At 35.0% G+C, this 24,466-nt stretch overlaps 3 protein-coding genes across 7 annotated transcripts; 2 read left to right on the top strand and 1 right to left on the bottom strand.

Annotated features, from left to right (window-relative positions):
* The first annotated feature begins 2,006 nt into the window (after window positions 1–2,006).
* LOC137489252 (uncharacterized) lies at window positions 2,007–11,497 on the top strand. 4 transcript variants are annotated; one of them, XM_073940871.1, is made up of 9 exons: window positions 2,007–2,337; window positions 7,031–7,145; window positions 7,225–7,299; window positions 7,608–7,667; window positions 8,217–8,329; window positions 9,422–9,536; window positions 9,620–9,694; window positions 10,025–10,084; window positions 10,197–11,357. In XM_073940871.1, the coding sequence occupies exons 2-9, from the start codon at window positions 7,045–7,047 to the stop codon at window positions 10,333–10,335; spliced, it is 738 nt and encodes a 245-aa protein (XP_073796972.1). In that variant the 5' UTR covers window positions 2,007–2,337; window positions 7,031–7,044; the 3' UTR covers window positions 10,336–11,357. The 4 variants fall into 4 exon arrangements, 3 of the variants coding, with proteins under 3 accessions (XP_073796972.1, XP_073796971.1, XP_068075499.2); XM_073940870.1 differs by lacking the exon at window positions 2,007–2,337 and adding an exon at window positions 5,962–6,947 and having other exon boundaries at window positions 10,197–11,497; XM_068219398.2 differs by lacking the exon at window positions 2,007–2,337 and adding an exon at window positions 5,962–6,947 and having other exon boundaries at window positions 7,034–7,145.
* Window positions 11,117–23,231, bottom strand: LOC141380721 (uncharacterized). The gene is made up of 8 exons (XM_073940872.1): window positions 23,214–23,231; window positions 23,044–23,122; window positions 22,526–22,870; window positions 22,265–22,405; window positions 22,138–22,193; window positions 14,206–14,264; window positions 12,203–12,293; window positions 11,117–12,075 (listed from the first exon to the last, which is right to left on the bottom strand). Exons 2-8 carry the CDS (start codon window positions 23,066–23,068, stop codon window positions 12,025–12,027), a joined length of 768 nt encoding a protein of 255 aa, XP_073796973.1. The 5' UTR covers window positions 23,069–23,122; window positions 23,214–23,231; the 3' UTR covers window positions 11,117–12,024.
* On the top strand, window positions 15,208–17,875 carry ccl34b.1 (chemokine (C-C motif) ligand 34b, duplicate 1). 2 transcript variants are annotated; one of them, XM_021470202.3, is made up of 4 exons: window positions 15,208–15,328; window positions 15,411–15,522; window positions 15,609–15,683; window positions 17,674–17,875. In XM_021470202.3, the coding sequence occupies exons 1-4, from the start codon at window positions 15,256–15,258 to the stop codon at window positions 17,702–17,704; spliced, it is 291 nt and encodes a 96-aa protein (XP_021325877.1). In that variant the 5' UTR covers window positions 15,208–15,255; the 3' UTR covers window positions 17,705–17,875.
* Window positions 23,232–24,466: the final 1,235 nt, after the last annotated feature.

The following is a 24,466-nucleotide window of genomic DNA, read 5'->3' as shown; positions in this document are numbered from 1 at the left end:
TATACATTGATAAATATTATTATGATCACTGTTATAATACAATAGTTATGCAATAGTTTAACAATAAGCTGTAAATGTTCATGGGCCAATTACAACACTACATTGAAATGGTTTATAATATTAAGTAAAATATTCCTTTGCCTACTAACATTTATTCCAGTAATAACAAGTGCGCCATCTAGTGGTGAACAACAACTAATGCTGAAATTAGGTATACAATGTTTTGTTTTGATTTAGCTCATTAATGGTAATAACGATTGCAGCTTAGCCAGAAACGAAATTGATACATATAACTGCATTTATAAACAGCCTGTGCCATAAAAAGTAGAAACTTTGCATACATGAAGTAAAACATGCTAAAAATACGTTCAATTACGAGAGAAAAGCATCACATACAATGAGTTAATTCGTTTTATTGTATACACTTATTTAAACTATATTTAATTGTATTATATATCAGTTTGACCATATAATTATAAACCTTATAAAATATGAATCTACAGGGAGTGCAGAATTATTAGGCAAGTTGTATTTTTGAGGAATCATTTTATTATTGAACAACAACCATGTTCTCAATGAACCACAAAAACTCATTAATATCAAAGCTGAATATTTTTGGAAGTAGTTTTTAGTTTGTTTTTAGTTTTAGCTATTTTAGGGGGAAATCTCTGTGTGCAGGTGACTATTACTGTTCATAATTATTAGGCAACTTAACAAAAAACAAATATATACCCATTTCAATTATTTATTTTTACCAGTGAAACCAATATAACATCTCTACGTTCACAAATATACATTTCTGACATTCAAAAACAAAACAAAAACTAATCAGTGACCAATATAGCCACCTTTCTTTGCAAGGACACTCAAAAGCCTGCCATCCATGGATTCTGTCAGTGTTCTGATCTGTTCACCATCAACATTGCGTGCAGCAGCAACCACAGCCTACCAGACACTGTTCAGAGAGGTGTACTGTTTTTCCTCTTTGTAAATCTCACATTTGATGATGGACCACAGGTTCTCAATGGGGTTCAAATCAGGTGAACAAGTAGGCCATGTCATTAGTTTTTCTTCTTTTATACCCTTTCTGGCCAGCCACGCTGTGGAGTACTTGGATGCGTGTGATGGAGCATTGTCCTGCATGAAAATCATGTTTTTCTTGAAGGATGCAGACTTCTTCCTGTACCACTGCTTGATGAGGGTGTCTTCCAGAAACTGGCAATAGGACTGGGAGTTGAGCTTGACTCCATCCTCAACCTGAAAAGGCCCCACAAGCTCATCTTTGATGATACCAGCCCAAACCAGTACTCCACCTCCACCTTGCCGGCGTCTGAGTCGGACTGGAGCTCTCTGCCCTTTACCAATCTAGCCACGGGCCCATCCATCTAGCCCATCAAGACTCACTCTCATTTTATCAGTCCATAAAACCTTAGAAAAATCAGTCTTGAGATATTTCTTGGCCCAGTCTTGACATTTCAGCTTGTGTGTCTTGTTTAGTGGTCGTCTTTCAGCCTTTCTTACCTTGGCCATGTTTCTGAGTATTGCACACCTTGTGCTTTTGGGCACTCCAGTGATGTTGCAGCTCTGAAATATGGCCAAACTGGTGGCAAGTGGCATCTTGGCAGCTGCACGCTTGACTTTTCTCAGTTCATGGGCAGCTATTTTGTGCCTTTGTTTTTCCATATGCTTTTTGCGACCCTGTTGACTATTTTGAATGAAATGCTTGATTGTTCGATGATCACGCTTCAGAAGCTTTGCAATTTTAAGAGTACTGCATCCCTCTGCAAGATATCTCACTATTTTTGACTTTTCTGAGCCTGTCAAGTCCTTCTTTTGACCCATTTTGCCAAAGGAAAGGAAGTTGCCTAATTATTATACACACCTGATATAGGGTGTTGATGTCATTAGACCACACCCCTTCTCAATACAGAGATGCACATCACCTAATATTCTTTATTGGTAGTAGGCTTTCGAGCTTATATAGCTTGGAGTAAGACAACATCCATAAAGAGGATGATGTGGTCAAAATACTCATTTGCCTAATAATTCTGCACCCCCTGTATAAATACATAAGTGTTTTGATACTTTCAGTGGGGAAAGTGTTACCTGCCGATCAGGGCCCAGATGGTACACATGTTGCCTGCTGAACTATAAATGACCAGAAGTAAACGAGAATCGCGCTAACGAGAAGTTAATTCTGCGCGTTATTAACTCTGTTGTAAAATCGATGGTTCCAAGCTGTGTGAACAAGTTGCTCAAATATCTCCAATAGTTTCTGGATACTGCAGAGAGATGTCAGCACTCAGTGGAACGAGTGACGTCACTGAAGAAGGCTCGGTAAAGTTTTATTTAGCATAGTCAAGTTGATCTTTCTGAATCGTGTGTTTTTTGCGGAATGGATGTTGAGACTGTTATGCATTTGTTTGTTTTTTTGTTTTTTGATTGTATGCATGTTAAACATTTCTGGTTTGATGTTGAATGTCTATTTAATATACTTAGTGGTCATAGAATTATTATTAAGAAAAGAGATGTCATATTTTATATAGATAAAAAGAAATAGATAAGAATATCCTGTTTATGTTAAATCTGTTGATATAATTGGGCAAGTTACATATACACAAGTGTAAATGGTCGAAGAGGAAGCCTAACATTTTCTGTTTTAAGGCTGATTTAAAAATTTTATTTTGAGACTCTTAAAGGACTTTCAAGTCGTAATGTACTGCGACCAGAACTGTGAATATACTTAAAAAGCTAAACTCCTCTTCTCTATGGTGAATGTTATGTATACCCGCTCTTGTTCTTTATTTGTTTTTTCTTTTTTGTTACTTTGTTTATACATGTTGTGCTAAAATTTGTAATATTGTAAGACTTGTTATGCATTTAACTGGAAATGTTCAGCAAATACAATATATATATATATATATATATATATATATATATATATATATATATATATATATATATATATATATATATATATATATATATATATATATATATATATACATAAATGTAAATTTAAATGTAAAATTGAAAATGTTAAATTTTCAAACTTAAAACCGTTTTTATAGATTTATGTCTAACTCCTTTACAAAAGGCTTTAAAAACATCTGAAATTTGTAAATTTTATAATCTTTTTCTTTAATGAGAGATGTTTATACAGCTTCAGTTTTTTTTTTTGTTTTTTTCAAAATGTTTTCTTTTTGTTTCTCCATCTTCTCCATAATGTACTGTATTTGTTTAGTCTTACTTTACACATATTAATAAAATAATAATAATAATAATAAAAGCTCGGTAAAGTTGGTTTTAAAGGTGCAGGTGATTGTCTTCAGAAATATTTTTGTTGTGCTGGTTGTGGTTAAAAGTCTCTTCACATTCCAATAGTATTGATTAAAGTAAATGACCTAAATGTTTTATGTATTTTTTATGTTCTGGGTAAGTCATTAAACAAAAAAATGTTCATCCAATCAAATATTGTTGATTTGTACATCTGTGCATCCATTCCCGCAAAAATAGCATGTAAGTATATGGCTTAGTAATAAGTGTAATTCCTGCACACCGCCGGCCAACTACTAAGCATACAGGTTGATGAACTACAGGAAAGTGACTATGTCTCTTCATAACTATACTGTACACAAGTAGAGATTGGCAATACCTCTCATCATAAGTACAAGTAATGATAATAATAATAATAATAATAATAATAATAATAATAATAATAATAAGTCTTAACATTTATATAGCGCTTTTCTGGGCACTCAAAGTGCTTTACACAATAGGGGAATCTCCTCATCCACCACCATTGTGCAGCATCCACCTGGATGACACGACGACAGCCATTTTGCACCAGACCGCACACCACACAGCAGCTGACTGGTGGAGAGGAGACAGAGTGATGAAGCCAATTATGACATAGGGAGGGTTAGGAGGCCATGATAGACAGAAGCTAGTGGGCAGAATTGGCAAGGATGCCAGGGTTAAACCGCTACTCATTTTCGAAGGACATCCTGGGATTTTTAATGAGTACAGAGAGTCAGGACCTCGGTTTAACGTCTCATTCAAAAGACAGCACTCAGTGAGCAGTATAGAGTCCCCGTCACTATACTGGGGCATTAGGACCCACACAGACTGCAGGTTGAGCACCCCCTGCTGGCCTCACTAACACCGCTTCCGGCTGCAACCCAGCTTTCCCATGTGGTCTCCCATCCAGGTACTGACCGGGTGCAGCCCTGCTTAGCTTCAGTGGGTGATTATGTGAGAGTTGCAGAGAGATAGCTGCCGGCGAGTAGTAAAAAATACATACATATGTATATTTACATATATCACTTAAATGTTTTTTTTTTCTCACAACAAAGGTTATAGCTTATTCACAGAGGTCAGACTGACTTGTGAGATTACCAATTATTATAAATGACAAATTTTCCCTTCATGTATGTACATCACACTAATATTTGGGAAAAATATTTACAGCAATTCACCTAAATGTAATATTCTCATTCTAAAGTGTGTAGCACATTCTTAGAGGCAAAACTGACTTACTACAGGTGAGAATTTACCCATATTTTAAATCATTTATGTAAAGTACACAAATAATGAAGAAATACATCAGTGTTAAGATGTCCATTTTACGAAAAAAGATCGGTATAACAACATAGCTGAGTGGGGAAAAAATATGTGTTTGGCAGCAATGCGTCACCGTAGTCTCAAGATGCACACAGTAATGTGTTTTTAATTTTGATAAAAACCGTCATTTAAATTTAAGAGCAAGATTGGTCTTAGTCTAAGCCCTGTTTGTGGAGCCATGCAGCCATTAATACTATGTATTTCATATTTCCGCTTGTTTATCATTGAAATTATCACTTGCTGTTTTCTGTTGCACAGTCAGCACATTACTCAGAAGAACAAAACAGGATGTGGTTAATTTTCCACTGAAAATCATCTAAATGTAAAAAAAAAATCTTAATATAAAAAGTGAAATGCTTTCAGACTTTAAGCACAAGCAAATGCATCCAAAACACTGCTTTCTTCTAGTTTTCTCTTATTTAGTGCATATAGAAATAGTAGGCTATATATGAATAAATTCAGCCGAATGTCCAATCTGTTTGTCTAATCTCAAAAAAGTATTTGAGTACTTATATTTTTACAGTAAATGCAAAACATTGTTCCAAAAAAATTCTATTTTAAAGCATATAATCCATGAAATATTTCATAAAAAAGTGTAAACCTGGATATGTAATACAATATTCAGATATTGGTCCCACTGTATATTAAGTGCCCTTAACACTATGCACCACAGTCCAAAAACAAGTAGTATAGGTGAATTAAATAAACTAAAGTGGCCATAGTGTATGAGTGTGTGAATATGAGTGTGTATGGGTGTTTCCCAGTGCTGAGTTGCAGCTGCAAGTGCATCCATTGTGTAAAACATACGCTGGATAAGTTGGCTGGATAAGTGACTCACAACCACTACTATTCTCGGGGGTGGTTATAAACACAAGCATTGCACACAACAGTGCACACACACCAGTAGGAACTATATAAACAAGCTTATTGACATCACACTCGCGCCAACAGCTGATGTGATGAGCGCGACTGTTTAAAATACGTGCGAGCTCCCGTTTCCTTGATTGAAACAACCTGTAAACGCAACTGGTGTGATCTGTTCTCTTTCAAATAGACTAGACAAAAAGTTAAGCTCATGCACCCACAGTCCTGCTGCTTTCAAGAGCTCCAGATTAGTCTTTTTGTAAGTAGCACCGGTTGCTTTCGCGTTAACCAATATTAAAACAGGATATAGGATATTAACTTCCCATTTATGTGTAGTTAACTCATGTCAACTGTTTTTTTAAGAAATATTTTGTTAAATAAAAAGTATAGTGTACAGGTATGTTTTGCTTGTTTTGACACATTATTAAAAATTTGTGGCTAAGAAATAATTATTTATTAATTTTTTTGGGGTGGTTTGAGATAAATTTGGTAAATCCGTTGAGCTCTGAAAAGTCATGTGAAATAAAAACAGTGTAATACAACACTATGAAACCATGACCCATGTGCTCGTGCTTACTGAGCAAGCTCATACTGTAAACAACATACACAAAAAGTAAAACGAATGAGAAGGCATGTGGACATTCCACAAAATCTAAATCAAGTAATTTTAGCATGTCAAAGTCATATTTATGCATATAAAATTTATTTTCCTAACAACTAAATTGTGGCTAGTGAAAATGACTAGTAATGTTAGCTGGGGATCAAAAAAGTAATGTCAAGCCCTGGGCACATCCATGTTCAGTCATGGCCTTTACTTTTAATATACGTGAGTGATGTTAAGGTGTCAACATTTAGCATTGTGCCATAAAATCAATCTGCTGCAACTAACGCTATTGCTGTGTCATTGATCCAGCAGAATAACCGCAGGGGTCGCAATCCAATGGAAAAAAAAATAGAAAAGCTAATGGCTTTTAATATGCATGTTGTTTTTTATCTAACTATGATAAGCTGTTTTAATCTTCTGTATATTATGGATAAAATATGGTAAATCTAATAGTTTAATAACATAAACTGTATGAGATTTTTGGAAATCACCAAGCGACCCCCCTTATAGTTTCAAGACCCCCACTTTAGCAAGAACTGATCTAAATGATGGTCATTTAGTAAGTATTATTCAGTAGTAGTATACTTGCTTATTTAGAAGTAAGCTAGTTTTAGAGGTGGTGTTAAGCAGATCGAAGATTAAATCAGCGCCAAAAATAGAGACACTTGCAAAGGACCGGATACAGCCTTGGGATTTTTTTTTTATTGAATATATTCGCCAAGCAAAAGTCTTGAATATATCCTTTCAGAGCATAGCAAGAGTGAGAGTTGAAATTCTGTGAGAATGGAGACACAAAAGATCCTCGTCTTAAATTGGGCTGTTGTGCTTATTGCATCTGTTATCTGGTGTATAACAAGTAAAAAGCTTTTAACTGCTTATAGTATTTTGATGGAGCTTTGCAAAATTTGGAGCTAACTTTTGTTGTGTTTTGCTTTTTAGCAGATGCTAAAGACATGATGCTATGCTGTACTTCAGTCTCCAGATTAGAGGTGACTGATCCTATCATCGGTTTCAGGATCCAGCGTGAAAGTCGTCCTTGTGTGAATGCCATCCTGTAAGAATGACAGTTTCTGCAGAAAACACATTACAACTAGTGATCATTTGATTCTGGAGTTATTTTTCTGTGTGCTCAGATTTGAGACTGAAAGAGGTGCCTTCTGCTCTAGTCCGAGACAACCATGGGTGCGAAGCAAAGTTATGCAGTTTTTGTAAGTAGAGTTATTGCTCATGATGTGTTCACATTTTTAGTGTGGTGGTCTACATAGTTTTTAGTGTGTGGTAGAATTGTAGCTATAATCCCACATGTAACTACTTATGGATCAAGATTGAACACCCAGCCGGCAGCTGTTTAGAGCACCCTAATATCTCCAGTATAAACCAAGCCATATATCACAGCTGCAAGATCAGACTTAGGGCAGTTGCTTAATCCAAAGTAAAGATGCTAAAAGTAATGTTGTGGCATCATGACAGATGCTGTGGTAAACAGGACTCTTTTTATATCTTTTGTTTACTGCAGAGCTCAAAGAAATAGTCCAACCTCCCCGCTGCCACCATTATCATCCGCCACCAGTAACGAGTAAGTAAAATAAATCATCTTTTTAGTTTTACCCTGACAACTGTCTACTCAAAGTCTAGCAGAACACCATATACACTGAAATAAATATCTGTAAACTAGCAGTTTTACATATTTTGTGATTTTTTTTTTAATTGCATTATGAGACTTTGATCTTACTTCCAACAAATTCCAACAAAAAGTGACTTTTATTACCATTTTAATAGTTTAAAGTGATATATTGTCTGGGCTGGTATTGTGTATATATTGGGTTATGAAAACCTTAAAATAAGCTGCCACTACATTTTACAGACTTATTTCTTTATATATTATTTCTTAAACATTATATTATTTCAAACTTCTGAAATGTCAATAAAAGTCACTTTGTTAAACTTTGGTTTTCGACAGAGTCGACACAGCAGAGATCAACATCCAATAATGCAAATCACAAGCATAAATAAACAGAAAACACTTGTGAATCTCAGAATACAGAAACTGTTAATGAACAGACATTAAGACTTAGGTAAATGTACCACTGTCAGATAGTTTAGTCCACAGTTTGTTTTCTTTTAGAAAACCTACAATAACTAAACCAGATGAAAGCAAAGGGGTCCAGTTCCCGGGTTCCTCATTTCCAGCAGCATCACCCAAGTCAACCGTGTCTTCCATGACCGCCTCATCTCTAAGTACTGTATATATAAAGAGTAACACATGGCATGAAGGCTGATGCAGCACTGACTTGTTTGAAAGATGATGTAAAAATACAATTAAATGAATGCCCAGCTATTGCGCTTTGCTTGTAGCACTTGTGTTTGAGAAGAAAAAATGCACAGTAAGTCATATGAAGAATATCAAAGATAATCTGCTGAAGATCAAACAGAGCTGAATGATTTAACCTTCCACAATTGCACTTACATATTTTACACCATATTATGACAGTGAAGCTATAAAACATGAAAGCTTTGAGATTCTAAAATTTGGTTACTGATTTTTAATATTATTGAGCAGCAGTCAGTTATTAATTTGTCAAGATCAAAATTTGCTGCAGCAATCCATGAAAAACAGGGCAAAATCTCTGTTAATTATTTTATTTTTATCGTTTATTTATTATACTCATGAAGTTAAACTAACATTATTTTATCGTTATCTAACGGTTTGAACTTTTTACTGCAGCTACAATACAAGTGAAACACATTGAAAGCACTAAAGTATATTTAAAGCATAATTAACATGCTGTTTTCACTTCTGTGCACAAAAAGAGAGAATTAAGCAGATTTTTTGAATAGATAATCTACAGCAGCAGAAGAAAACAGCAGTGTCTCTCATGCATGCTAACGACAGCAAACCAAAGTTACAATTTAAACAGACTCGCAAAAACAGGACAGAAAAAGATTGTTTAGGTTTTTAAATCTCAATTTCAACTGCGACACTTGGACGTTCTGGTGAAGATTTGGCATATACAATATGAAAGCCTGCATACATCCTGCAAGGTCAACAGTCAACAGTTTCGGGAGAGATTTTCTTGCTACACACTCTGTTAAAAATGTTGTGTTCCACACAATTTCTTCATGTTATCCCAACACAAATTGATAAAATTAACATTTGTTTTTACACATTTAAAACAGTTATGTCAAAAGATTCTCATCTCAAGTTGGGCTGTTGTGCTATAGCATCTGTTATCTGGTGTATAACAAGTAAAGAGTTTTTAACTGGTTTTACAGTATTTTGATGGGGCTTTGCAAAATTTGAAGTTACTTTTGTTGTGTTTTGATTTTTAGTAGACGCTAAAACCGTGATGCCATGCTGTACTTCAGTCTCCACAGCAGAGGTGACTGATCCCATCATCAGTGTCAGGATCCAGCGTGAGAGTCCTCCATGTGGGACTTCCATAATGTAAGAAGAATCACAGTTTTTACAGAAAACACATTACAACTAGTGATCATTTAAATTTAAGACTTATTTTTTTGTGTTTTCAGATTTGAGACTAAAGAGGGTAAAATCTGCTCTGATCCAAGACATAAATGGGTGCTTAGGAAAGTTGTGCAGTTTTTGTAAGTAGAGTTATTGCTCATGATGTGTTCACATTTTTTTACTGTGGTGGTCTAATTTTTAGTGTAGCAATACTTCCATATGTAACTACTTATGGATCAAAATTAAACACCTAGCAAGCAGCTATTCAGAGCACCCTTATATCTCCAGCATGAACTAAACCAAATATCAAAGCTGGAAGAACAGACTTTTTTTTTTTTTTTTTGGGGCAATTGTTTAATCCAAAGTAAAGATGCTAGAAGTAATGTTGTGACATCATGACAGCTGCCGTGGTAAACAGGACTTTTTTTATATATCTTTTTTGTTTTGTTTTGTTTTGTTTTTTGCTGCAGAACTCAAATAAATAGTCCAACTTCCCCGCTGCCACCATTATCATCCACCACCAGTAATGAGTAAGTAAAAGAAATCATCTTTTCAGTACTTTATTAAGTCTTGGGTTAATGTACTATTGTCAGATTGTTGTCCACAGTTTTTTTTTTTTTTGTTTGTTTGTTTGTTTTTTAGAAAAACTGCAATAACTAAACCAGATGAAAGCAAAGGGGTCCAGTTCCCGGGTTCCACATTTCCAGCAGCATCACCCAAATCAACCATGTCTTCCACGACCACCTCATCTCTAAGTAACTACTGTATATATAAAGAGTAACTCATGACAAGTAGGCTAATGTATGAGAAAATGTTGAACTGTTTCAATGATGATATAAAAATACAGATAAATAAATCCCCAGCTATTGCTTTTGCTTGTATCACTTGTGTTTGTGGAGAAAATGAAATGCACAGAGAAAGTCATAAGAAGAATTTCAAATATACAAGACGATCTGCTGAAGCTCAAACAGAGCAGAAAGACTTAACTTCTCACATTTGTGCTTACATATTTTACACCATACTATGACAATCAAGCTATTTATAACATGAAAGCTATGTAACAAACCTCTCGTTTTTGCTGTTGACTTTATTGATCTGTCATAGAGATATGAATTATTCAGTTGTGACTATGTATTAGTGTTAGGAAAAGGTACTTTTAAAAAGTAATATACAAACTTACATTACTTTTTTTTAAAGAGTAATGTGATAAGTACTTATTAAGGAATGTATGTGCTACATTTTCTATTACTTTTTCATACTAGCTATGCTTGCTTAATTTTAAATAATGCTTGCGATAATATATATATTAAATATATATAGTGCTCTGCATTTTGAAAATGAATATTTCTCCTCCATTTCTCAGTGAATGTAGGTAATGTATTTTGGTGAATTTAAACGAAACAGATTTATTGAACAATTTTTTTTTTTATTAAAATAATATTTACTCACCAAAAATATTTAGAAATTGAAAGATAATACAATTAAATTCAAGCAAAATATTGCAAATAAATTACGACCCACAATTTTTTTTTTTTATTTCAGATTTTTTACATTTTTCTTTTAAATTTGTATTACATTTTTTTCTATAACATAAATTTGGGTGTACTTGTTTTTGGACTGTTATCGTAGGTTATTTTGTTAGATAAGTTCAGATTTGGCTTCAGTACTGACTAATCTAATGTATATGGACACATATTGTATAGCTTCCTAGTGAAAATATGAATTTAAAAGAAAGATTTGTTAGGGTTGTACATAAGTATGCTGAACACTTAAAAAAAATAAAATAAAGCCCATTTACACCTAACATCGAGTGTGAAGTGAATGAATCTCAGATGAAAGCACATGGTAATTCATGTCTGTACAGTTGAGGCACAGCTAAAACAAACCTTTCTGAACTGCATAAAGGATAGGGTGCATGATTAAAAAAAATAACTCTCTTCTGCAATGAATTCCTGTTTGCTTTTTAATTTATTCAAATCAAAATTAATCTCAGATATTTTTAATTAAGATATCAGTGTTATTGTTTTTCTTTTCTCAAGATGCACACCAGTAATGTGTTTTTCATTTTTATAAAAACTGCTTAAAAACCATCATTTAAAACTTAAATCAATTTAAAGTCCTGTTTTACTAGTCTAAGCCCTGTTTGTAAAGTCATGCAGCTGGTAATACTACAATTACAGTATGTATTTCATATTTCCCCTTGTTTATCACTGAAATTATCACTGACTCTTTGACCCTGCTGTTTTCTGTGGCAGTCAGCACATTACTCACTTAATGAGCCCATATTATATATGAAATAGGGTCATATCTTGGTTGTAAGGGTCTCCAACAACAGTCTAATATGCATGCAAGGTCAAAAAACACTTTTATGGTCTTATAATCTGCATTTATTTTTACCTAATTATCCCAGCGACTCCCGTATGAATCGTCCAGTGATTCATTTGTTCCCAAACCCCTCCTTAGCGCGAAGCTAATCTGCGCTGATTGGACCGATGACAGTCTGTCGCGATTGGTCGACTGCCTTCAGTCAGAGAGTGAAATGGCCAATAGCTAATCAGCAATATAAAAAGTAATCACAGTTCATACACGCTCGATAGTGTAGGCGTGGATTTTAGCTGCCACACACACACAAAAACACACAAACACACCTCCGGACGACAACGCTCCCGCTTCCGCCCGCACCCGCCAGGTTTTAGCCTGAGAGCCCGCTTTGTTTTCTGCCCGCCGCGCCCGATCTCGCTAGAGCGGGGGAGAACACAACCAAAAGTCACCCAGCTATTGACCTTATTCTAAAATGCGGAAGTGCGCCTGTTTTTGCGATTGTCTTAGAACTTCCGATTCAGTCGCCTATGGTAGAAATGACTAGGAATAATAAACGGCAGAAAATGGCCAAACTACTTGCTCAACAAACAAATGTTTGCATGACTACACAGACCAAGTAGCATAATATAATAGGAAAATATTAAATTGCAACATCAAGCAGCGTAACGAGCAGTTGTTAACGTCAAAAAATGAATGGAAGTGAATGTGACCGGAAGTCGCGAGACAAAAAGATTCAAATCGCAGCGCCCACTCGACAGCTGAGAATAAGGTGAATACAGTCCAGACAGCCAAGATGTCTGTATAAACACACACACAGCACCAAGCACACAAACTCGCTCTCGCTCGCTCTCTCTCTCTCATACGCGCGCGTGCGCACTAACACACACACACACAAGCACCAAGCAGACTCTCTCTTTCTCATTCGCATAGCAATATCCGTGATATTGCTAGACAGCCCGCTCCCGTCCCAAATTAAACCCGTTACCGACCACTCCCGCGATTTATTCGGAAATTTATTCCCGCGCCGCAGAAATCTGGCGCTGGGACAGCCGCGGGAATGCAGAACTCTACCACGGAGCTCCATAAACAAAGCAGCACGCGTCGCGTTTTTAACGTGACTTTGCACGCGATAAGAGAATATAGCCAGTTAACCGGATACAGTACACGCGGTTACAAGTAACAAATCACAAATACAAATACATTTGCAAGCTAGAGTCAACGAGGCAACAACTTTAACCGCACGTACTTACACTTGAGAAATGGAAACCCATCCTGACGTCTATCAGTAAGTTACTCTTTACTGATCCTTCCTTTAACAAACGCAGATGAAGTATTCTTTGTAGCATGCAGTTTCCAGAAGTTTCCAGTAGTTTCCAACTGCATGGTTATAATGCTGATGTTTCATCTTTGGGTAGAGACTCAATATAATATCCATCTGCAGTGTGACTTCAATCGACCGGCATGTTTGTGTGTGTGTTTGTGTTTGTGTTTGTGTGTGTGTGTGTGTGTGTGTGTGTGTGTGTGTGTGTGTGTGTGTGTGTGTGTGTGTGTGTGTGTGTGTGTGTGTGTGTGTGTGTGTCTGGGTTTCTGCGTCAGAGGGCGGGGCCTCAGGTTTGAAATCTCCCGGGTTTGCGCGTGCACGTGAATAACTTGGTTTCTTTCGTACGTCATGGCGAAACACCTAATGAATCGGTATCAAGGCGACTCGTTTGAAGCACTATGAGTCGACTCTTTTATAGATGAATCAACCGTTTTAAACACTGTATTCTTACAGATTTAAGCCTTAGCTGGATACTTCACTTCACTTAGAGCTGTGTTACACACTACATGGAGGGGAATTTTCAAAAACCCATAATATGGGCTCTTTAAGAGAGCGAAACAGGATGTGGTTAATTTTCCACTAAAATAACATAAATGTAATATTAAAAGTGTAATGCTTTACGGATATAACCATAGGCAAATGCACCCAAAACACTGCTTTCTTCCTTTTTCACGTATTCGGTGCATACACAGAAATAAACATGAAAAAATTCAGTCAAATGTCCAATCAGTTTGTCACATGTAACCCACGATACTTGTGCCAACACATGCCTCCCACCAGTGCTGATATACACCCATATCGCACTGCTACGAGTGTGATATTGCTTATATATATATATATATATATATATATATATATATATATATATATATATTGTGTGTGTTTGTGTGTGTGTGAGAAATCATTTCAGCATCTTCTTAGTGGTAAAATTTCACAATTAATACGCAATTTAAACAATAAACGATATAAATATAATAGTTTTCTACTGTTAACAATATAACAACTTACATCTCTTGCATTCCATTGGCTTGCAAACACTGAACTTTCATAGCAACGGTATACACAAGCTAGAGGACAAGAGAGATCTGTTATTGTATGTACAGCAGAACTGAGGAAGGCACAATGATGTCATTCCAAATAGCTATTTCCTTGGATGCTGTATACTCTATTATAAGTTATTTATATAAATAAATAATTTTAATATATATTATTTAATCAAGTATCCTGGCAGTGTTTTTTATATTTATAAGGGTATTTCTATTTGCTCTGTTGCTGTACACTTCCAACTAGTAACCTGGGTTACACATCTCACATTGGATTATGAAAAAAAACTTTGTGAAATATTTCAAAAAATGCATAAACCGGGATATGAAATAAAATAATTGTGAATCAAATATTGGTCTCACTATTTATTAAGTGTCCTTAACACTATATATTAACATTTTTTTTATTTTGTTTATAATGCACAACACCTACAGTATGGTGCTGGTATATAAATGCAAGAGTGTTTGGGTCTTTCCCAGTGTTGGGTTGCGGCTGGAAGGGCATCAGCTGAGTAAGACATATGCTGGATACGTTGGCGGTTCATTCCACTGTGTTGACACCTGATTAATAAAGGGACTCAGCCGAAAAGAGAATGAATCAATGAATGAATGAAGACACAGCAGCCAGTTACTTTCAGTTGTCGAGTTTTTGACATTAAAAAGGTGTGTTTGTGTATGAAACGTGCATGTGTAGTCCCAATTTACACTCTGATAAAAGATTTTACAGCCAATTGGTTTACAGAGTTTACTCCAAAGTAAAATAACCAACAAACCAGATGCTAATAATCAAACAGAGTTCAATTTGATATACCTGAATGATTTTAAGAATGTGTGTGTTTACTTAATTTGTTACTGAAAACCGTTTTAAGTTAAGTAGTGGATCCAGTTCTTTACTTTTTTACAATGCAGGATGTCTCTCATGTGATTTCCGCTTTTCTTTCTGCTTATTTACTGCTTAAGTCAAACAAGCCAGAACCTTGAATGCATTTCAGATACCAGAAGTGAAACTGTGACAATGAAGACACAAAAGATCTTCATGAGGAGTTTGGCTGTTGCACTTACTGCATCAGTGATCTGGACTGTTACAGGTAAAATGCACTTAACATTTTCCATTTCACCCAATAATGAAGTATTCTGAAGTTTACTCTATCTTTGTTTCGTTTTTAGCAGTCGCTGATAATGTGGAATCATGCTGTACCCCAGTCTCCACACCAGAGCTCACCGATCCCATCATGAGTGTGAGGATCCAGTTTGAAAGTCTTGAGTGTGAGACGGCCATCGTGTAAGACTCACTGATCCTCTCTAGGGAAAAATCAGTGCAAGAATTTTAAAAATACTGTATGTTTATGTATCTGTTCTTTCTGTCAGCTTCAAGACTGAAGAGCGGGAGTTGTGCTCTGATCCTAGACAACTGTGGGTGAGGAGGAAGGTCATGCAGTTCTAGTAAGTGAAAGCAAACACATTTGATAAAACTACATTTTTCAGAACATAAACTGCTTATAAAGTGTTCAAACATCAGGTGTCCTGCACATTTAGTAATGCTTTTAGTGATGCCCAGAGAGGGAAAAATGTACATAACCATAGTACATCTTTTGTTTTGCTAACACTTTATTTTGATGGTACATCTGAGTATTTGTAGATTGTCTGCTTAATATCTGTTGACACTGCTCCTTCAACAAACATACTGACTATAAGAAACTTTGCAAATACATGTCAACTTACACTAACCCTAAGCCCAATTACGGTATAATCTAATGAGAATTAGTTGGCATGTAGATGCAATGTAACTTAAATTCAACAAACGGACAATCTCAACAAAATGTGACCTTTGTTTTTATTTTTTTATAAGCTACAAAAGTGTAAATTGCCTCTTAAAATAAGGGGAAAAATCAGATGTGTGGGCAGGTAAAATCTAAATATTGGGCATTCATATGCAACACATGAAAAAGATTTATCTTGCACTTACAGGTGGCATTTGAGCCTAATAATGGCAAAAAGGGGGCTATTTTGTGTATATTTATTTGAAAGAAAAAGTTCAGATTTACATTAAATTTGTGTTAGAGTGAGATTGTGAAAGAGTGTGAAGTCTACACATGCTCACATATACAGTGGAGATCAAAATTAGAGCATTATCTACAATTTCCGGATGGTATGTCACTGCTTAGTCTTGTTTGTGTGATCCTAACAAGAGTAAAATAGCATAGATAAAATGTTATGTTTATGTTTTCTGAAGAAGAAGCACAGTATTAAAATCTTAAGTAATATATTTGGAAAAGGACACTGATCAAAATCAAATAACACATGATTAATCAATATGAGAGGACAGGATCATTCATATACATAAACAACTGATCTTAATGGTGTATTTAAAATAGTATTTTATGTCATGTTATGTGCCAATTGGACAATGCATTTCCTTCTAATAAAGTAAAATCAATCAATCAATCAATCAATCAATCAGTAATGTGAAGAATCTCAGAAAACAATAGGTATCAAGGATGTCAGTATATAGTGTCTCAGAGCATTTAAAGTAATTCAATTTATTTAGGTCTGATTGGAAACATAATGTTCATCATCAAATTGGTGAGAGGTCGAACACAAAGTGTGTGAAAGATTGGTAAAAAGTGGAGAAATTCATGCTGTGAGAGACCAACTGAAGAGTTCAGATGCAAAAACCTCTAAGTGCTGTCTGAAATTTCCATCAGAAATTAAAAACATTCTCAGCCTCCTTTGTTTATGTTGAGATATTTTACTTTGAAGAACAGGAAAAGGACTTATTCTTTGCCATAAAAGTGATATTACTGAACATACATACATGGAGCCTGATAAAAATACTAATTTTAAAGGAAAATTTCAGACGACACTTTTTGCATCTGAACTCTTCAATGATTTTTTTTTCTTTTTTGAGAAACAGTTTTACCGCTATGGTATTGCTGCAATTAAAAATCCTACAATTTTGTAACTATGAAGTTTACATTATTTCTGGAAAATAAATAATCTCTAATTTTAATCTCCACTATGCTACTTTTTGTGACTCAAATGTTGGCAAATAACTCAACCACAGGTGTGGACTCGAGTCATTGACCCAATCGAGACTTCACTTGGTTGGTCTGACTTGACTCAAGATTTAAATGCAATGACTCAAGACTTTACTTTTGAATTGCAAAACTTTGACTTTGTCTCCCCTCTAAACTCAAACATCAGTCAAATCTGAATTATAGGCAACGTCAGCAAATGTCCTTACAGCCTAGCAACAATTCACAGCACAATAGTATGTGTAACATGATCTAACAATATCTACAGTAAAAGCCAGAAGAATAGACTTGGGTCATTTTTAGCCCTTATTGTACAAAGTAAAGAGGGAAAACACTGAAGATTGAGGTATTGTGACTGTCATAGTAAACAGCACTGTGTTTTCTTTCTTGTTTTGCAGCAAAAATAAAGTAACCAAAAAGACCAACTAAATCCTATGTGACTTCCACGATACCACCATCATCATCATCATTGATTAGTAATGAATAACAACTCAGAAAAAGAATAATGTATCTTAGAAAAAATATATAAATGTGATGTACAATGATGATGTGTGGAGCAACTGCAGCTTGAATCTGCAAATAAAGTATGATCAGCAACAACTGGTTTGGCTTGATGTTTTTTTTTTAAAACAATTTTTATATAGGCTTTTCCGATTGTTCCGAATTTTCCTGTTGTTTACCTCAATTATTCTTCCTCATGTGGTTTTAAAACTATTTGAGTTTCCTTCTTCTGTGGAACACAAATACAAACTGGTCACACTTCTTTCCTCAGGAAAACTTTGTATATATTTATATTATATGTATCATTATTTTATAGTTTAATTTATTTCACAATAAATTTCATTTGTTCTCCTGTGATGGTATGTATGTTTGTACCCAGTTCCTTGTGTGTTTGGGCACACTTGGCAAATAAAACTCATTCTGATTTTTCGGTAGGTAAAAAATTACCATAGAAGTTGATGAGGTGCCAGCTACAGAATATTTCTGAATATGTTCTTTTGTATTTAATGAAGGAATAAACTTAAATAGGTTTCTAACAAGAGGAAGTGTGAGTAAATTATGACAAAATTTTCATTTCTGGGTGAACTATCCCTTTAAGTATGGAAGCAGTTTAAAATGTTTGAATACATAACACTGAAATAAAATGAAATATTGAAGAATAACTATTTATAACTATGCATACATATGTTAGGCCTAATTGCACACATCCCTATTCAAATGTAAATATATTCAAGAGCAAAAAGGTAACACCACATTTTAAAAACTATATGTGAACAATTATATGCTGCACATTTCATAGATGTTTAATATGGGAAACGGCTGGTATAGCATTTCAAAAAGTTATCTCAGTTACCTCTGGTATTTTAAAAATCCTTCAAAAAGCTACAAATTGTACTGTGGCTATATAAACCAACCTGAGGTAAAACTATGATTAATGTTTTATTAAATAATTAAATGGGATAAATTTTTTATTGTACGTTTTTTATATTACAGAACTAGCACATGTAAATGTCTTTAAAAAATTATATCAAGCAGTTATTCCTAAAACAGAGACAGCCACCTACTCCCCATCCACATGTAATGACTTTCTCACAAATAATTTTACAGCCAATGAGTTTAGGCTTCTAAAATTACTCCAAAACTAAAATAGGCAGCAGTCCAGACGCTGACCTAACAGAATATTGTTGCATGGTCTTGCATCGGACAGGGTGTCTTTCATGCGATTTCCTCTTTCTTTTCCCCTTTACCACTTTCTTTCTGCTTTACTAAGCAAACTACTGTAGAAAGAACCCTGAATTTATTATACAAGACGCACATACAGGCAGTGTGACAATAATGCTGCCACTAGAGGTCAGTATAAAAGATATAATAGCAGGCCAGCAGAGTGCTAATTCCTGTTAGCATTCTCAGCAGTACTGACAGAGGCATTTTTATAGCCTGCAGTTATTTTATTAGAATTTCCTATTAGAATTAAGAATGTCCTTTTAAACAGCACACGATGCATTAATATTTACTAAGCAGAAATAAACTGCAGTTTGCATTCCCTTTGCATTCTCAGTGGTGTTGATGGTTAGCCATCTTTCCATCCACTGACCTCTAAACTATCATCTTCTGTAGAACAATAGACACACCACAGCACATTTCTGCTGCTGTGGTTCACTGTGGTAATGTGATAAATTGGGCCAACCATAAACCATTGTGATTTCCAGTGTAATAACTAAATTGTTTAAACTAAAGAGCGCCTATTCTACATGAAATAGGGTCATATTATTGGTTGTAAAGTTCTCCAAGAACAGTCTAATATGCATGCAAGGTCAAAAACACTTTCATGGTCTTATAATCTGCATCTATTTTTACCTAATTATCTCAGCGACTCCCATATGAATCGTTCAGTAAATCATTTGTTCCCTAACCCCTCCTTTGCGTGAAGCTAATCTGCGCTGATTGGACCGATGACAGCCTGCTGCGATTGGTCGACCCTGACAGCCTTCAGCGCAAGACAGTGAGACAGTGAAATGCCCAGCAGCTAATCAACAATATAAAAGTAATCAGAGTGCATACACGCTTCATAGTGTAAGGCGTGGATTTTGGCTGACAATGGGTGAATGTAAATACAGACGATGGACATGGAAATACTGACGACTAACTATTTTATTGAGCAAAAACTCCAAGAACTGGCGGGGAGATCTCCTAGCACACTCTACCTGCTCTTTTAACACACAAACAAACACGTGCGCGCACACACACACATACACATTACCCTCCTCCACAACACACACAAAGACATACATTACCCTCTTCCTCAGAGGACACAACACACACACACACACATTACCCTCCTCCTCAGAGGTCCGTAAACAAAGTGGCATGCGTCCTATTTCAATGTGGCTTGATATGAGAATATAGCGAGTTAACCTGATACAGTACATGTGGTTACAAGTAACGAAACACAACTAAATACATTTGCAAGCTAGAGTAAACGAGGCAACAACTTTAATCAGCACTCTTTACTGATCCTTTCTTTAACAAACGGCCGATCTTCTTTGTAAGCATTTAGTTTCCAGAAGCACACAAACTGCTCAAAGCTGGGCTATAATGCTGATGTTTGGTAGAGAATCAATAATATCCATCTGCACAGCGTGACTTCATTCGACGGGCGTCTTTGTGTGTGTGTGTGTGTGTGTGTGTGTGTGTGTGTGTGTGTGTGTGTGTGTGTGTGTGTGTGGGTGTGTGTGTGTGTGTGTGTGTGTGTGTGTGTGTGTGTGTGTGTGTGTGTGTGTCTTTTTTTCTGTGTTAGTGGGCGGGGCCACAGGTTTAAAATCTCCTGGGTTTGCGCACGCAACTACTTGTGTTTCGTGGATACGTCGTGAAACACAAAATGACTTGTTAACAAGACGACTCATTTGAAGCACTATGAGTCGACTCTTTTATAGATGAATCAACAGTTTTAACACTAAATGTAAGCCTTAGCTGGATATTTCACTTCACTTAGAGCTGTGTTACACACTACATGGAAGGGCATTTTCAAAAGCCCATAATGTGGGCTCTTTAATGTCACTTACCAAGTGTTAAGCTTGAAAATATGTTTAACTTTTAACATCAAGCTTAAGCAAATACTTTAAATATACTGTATTTATTTTTGCATTTTAGTTCAGTTTATAGGCACTTCATTTAAATTGTTGCTATAATTATTATTAATCAACATATAAATTATACAATTCGTTCATTTTCTTTTCGCCTTGGTTTTTTTTATTAATCAGGGGATGCTACAGCGGAATGAACCACCACTTATCCAGCACGTTTTACGTAGCGGATGCCCTTCCAGCTACAATCCATCACTGTGAAACATACACACTCATTCACACTCATACACTACAGAGAATTTAGCTTACCCAATTCACCTATGCCACATGTTTTTTGGATTTGTGGGGCAAACTGGAGCACCTGGAGCAAACCCACGCGAACATGGGAGGAACATGCAAACTCCACACAGAAATGCCAACTGACCCAGCTGGGGCTCGAACCAACCTTCTTGCTGTGAGGCAATTGTGCTACCCACTGCGCCACCATGATGCCCTCTTTATAAACATAATAATAATATAGAAGATTTAGAGTTATTGGCTGGGAGCAATTTGCAAAGGACATCTTGCTTTACAATTAATTTCTTTAAATTTAATTTTTTTTAATTTATTAATTAAACAATTAGTAAATTATTAAATTATCATTACAATTACTATTATTATTATTATTATTATTATTTTAAATGTTACATAATTATTATTATTATTGAGTTTTTTTTTTTTTGGTAGAATTAATATTATTACTGTTGTTGCTGTTGTTATTATATTAAAAGTATTCTTTATTTTAAATATTTTTTTTGTTGGCACATTGCGTTTTGTCAGAAACCACAAGCAGGAAACAAGCCGACCCTGTTAAAACATAGTATGTGAGAGAAGAGTATGAATGCCATATAATAACAAATTTAATTCCTAACAAAAAGATTTGTTTGTCATTATTTATGTGCATAAAAGTAGCAAAACAAGTAATACATTGCACAAACAGTGAAGTGCTCAATGCACAATTCATTTATTAGCAATCTATTGTATAACATGAAAAAGAGACATACAGTTTTAAAACATACATACATACTTACATACATAGAGATATTGAAGTTTACAATGCATATCAAGTAAAGAAAAAAAACAGGTGCTGAAAGATATAGGAATAGTAGGAATTATTTCTATGTATAAAGAACTTCAGTCCATACTTCTTGGCCTTTTTTTCTCTATAAATCATGAAAAAATAGAATTAAAGTAAGTGCAAACTACTAAGGAGATGACAAATATAAAAGAGATTCTGACCTGAACATTTTTGAGCATCCATTCCTGGTGACTGAGGTCATGAGTTGTTCCACAACCTTTAAATAAAAACACAATAACATATTAATAAAACAATCAAGGAATTAAATCACGATTGAGTAAAATTCACCTTTCTGCATTTCTGCTGCTCTCCAACACACACAGACAGTTGACAGCAGTAACAGCAGCAGAAGCACACACATGGCAGGAAGCCATGGGCAGATGAGCACTGCATCAGGACTGAAAAAATCTGCATCTTCAGTGCTTACTTCTAATATTACAGAAAAAATGCAGATTTATAATTTAGTGCATTTTGGTTCATATGAATCAAAGTAATGGCTGTGGACACTTTTGTCTCTTCTTAATTCAAAACTAGGGGGAAAAAAATTACGTTTATAGTCCAGTTTTGTGCAGTGAGTTTGTTGCAGAGTATATTCAGTGCAGCAGAAGAGCAGGAGATCATCTTCAGTGATGTTGAGCAGAAGCAGAGAGTGAGTATTTGTGGATGAACTGACAGATCTGATACGTCCAAAGTAATGTGGGTGAATATTAGTGGGTTCTAATTCAAACTCTGGTCCATAATTATTTTCAACACTCATAATTCGGATAAATGTTTGGTTTCCATCAGTAATAATCCAGTTAATCTCTCTATCATCTTTAATACTGCAGGGTAGTGTTGTGTTTCCTCCTAGGTGAACCATCGATGATGAGCCTTCAGCGACAATCAACAAAACAACTGAGAAATTGGAAGAGAAATAATTGTGAATCTGTGATGAAATGATAAACACAATCTGAATCAAGGAAAAATAAATTTAATATTAGATGCTTTAATTACAAGTGAATAACATTGTAAATATTGGATCATACAGAGTCAGCACTATTCACAAAACACTTAAAGGGATAGTTTACCTATAAATGAAAATTCTTCCATCATTTGCTCACCCTTGACTTGTTTCAAACCAGTCTGATTGTTGAAAACCTGTAAATACTGACATATAGTTGGAAAAATAAATACTGATATAACAATATTGGGTGAACTATTCCTTTATCTAATATCATTATATAACATCAGTACTCACATGTGAATTGTCTATTCTTGCTATGGCTATTCTCGCTCTCTCGCATGTGTTGGAAACCACAAGCAGGAAGCAGCAGTAGACATCTTTTGACTTATTCTAGTACTAATCATTAGTAGACTTTAGTAAAACAACTTTAAAGCTAAGATTTGCCAAAAAAATTCAATATGTTGTCATCATTTACTTACACTTGTGTCATTCTAAGCAAATCAAATCTAAGGCTAATATTTGAAACTTTTAGTAATATATTTAAGGTCCAGGTAACAAATACTTTGAAGATACACATAATCGTGCACATAGATATACAGAGCACAAGACAACTAAAACCTAATTAGGTTATTGCATCACATGCATGTTTTGCCCTAATTAAATAAAGAAACCAGAATCCTCTTTTGGCTTTATTTCTAAGCTAGAGTTTTGTTTAGGATCTATTGTAGATATATCATATTACAATACCATATCACATTACAATATCTATTGTATTGTTGTTCATAATAAATTACAGCACAATCTCAGGGCAATTCATAACTTTTTGATTTAGAGGCTAATTCGTATGAATTCGTACGATCTAATTCGTACTATTTAGTACAATTTGCTCATCACCCAATGACGGTTGGGGTTAGGGGTGGGGTTAGGTGCCACACCTCCTTTTTAAAATCGTATCATATGAATTAGCCACTAAACTGACAAAACGTAAAATACTTACGTTTCCTCGTGAGATCAGGCTGTAAATTACCACACATGGTATATTGATGGGTTCTGCAAATAAAGCCATGTCCACTTCAGTGAAGAAAATTAATAAAATATACTTTTTAAAATACAATAAATCCAACCAGTGAAAAAGAGGAATAAAACAATCACAATAACAAAACAAAATCCTTGAATTTATCTATACTTGAGGATATCTAAATTTTTATATACTTGAGGATATCTGTTTTTGCATAGAAGAAATCCCTTTGAGCACACAGCAAAGTAGCAAACAGTGTTTGATACTTGACGATATCTAAAGTTTGATATTCTTGAGGATATATGTTGATACATAGAAATCATTTTTTGCTCTTATATAATAATATAAAAAATCAATATATACAACCATGCCTAACATCAGATGGCCAGAAAGCTATTTATTTTTTTATAAATTGTTAAAATATTGATGCTGTGATGGAGCAAGTCCAACAGTCCAGAGACTGTTTTGTACAAATTTTATTTTAAAAAATCATTTTAATGAGTTATGTGACTAAAAAGGAGTCATAAAC

The sequence above is a fragment of the Danio rerio genome, chromosome 24 (genome assembly GCF_049306965.1).
Source record: "Danio rerio strain Tuebingen ecotype United States chromosome 24, GRCz12tu, whole genome shotgun sequence".
Taxonomy (NCBI): Eukaryota; Metazoa; Chordata; class Actinopteri; order Cypriniformes; family Danionidae; genus Danio; species Danio rerio.
This window is presented reverse-complemented; position numbering and strand designations above follow the sequence as displayed.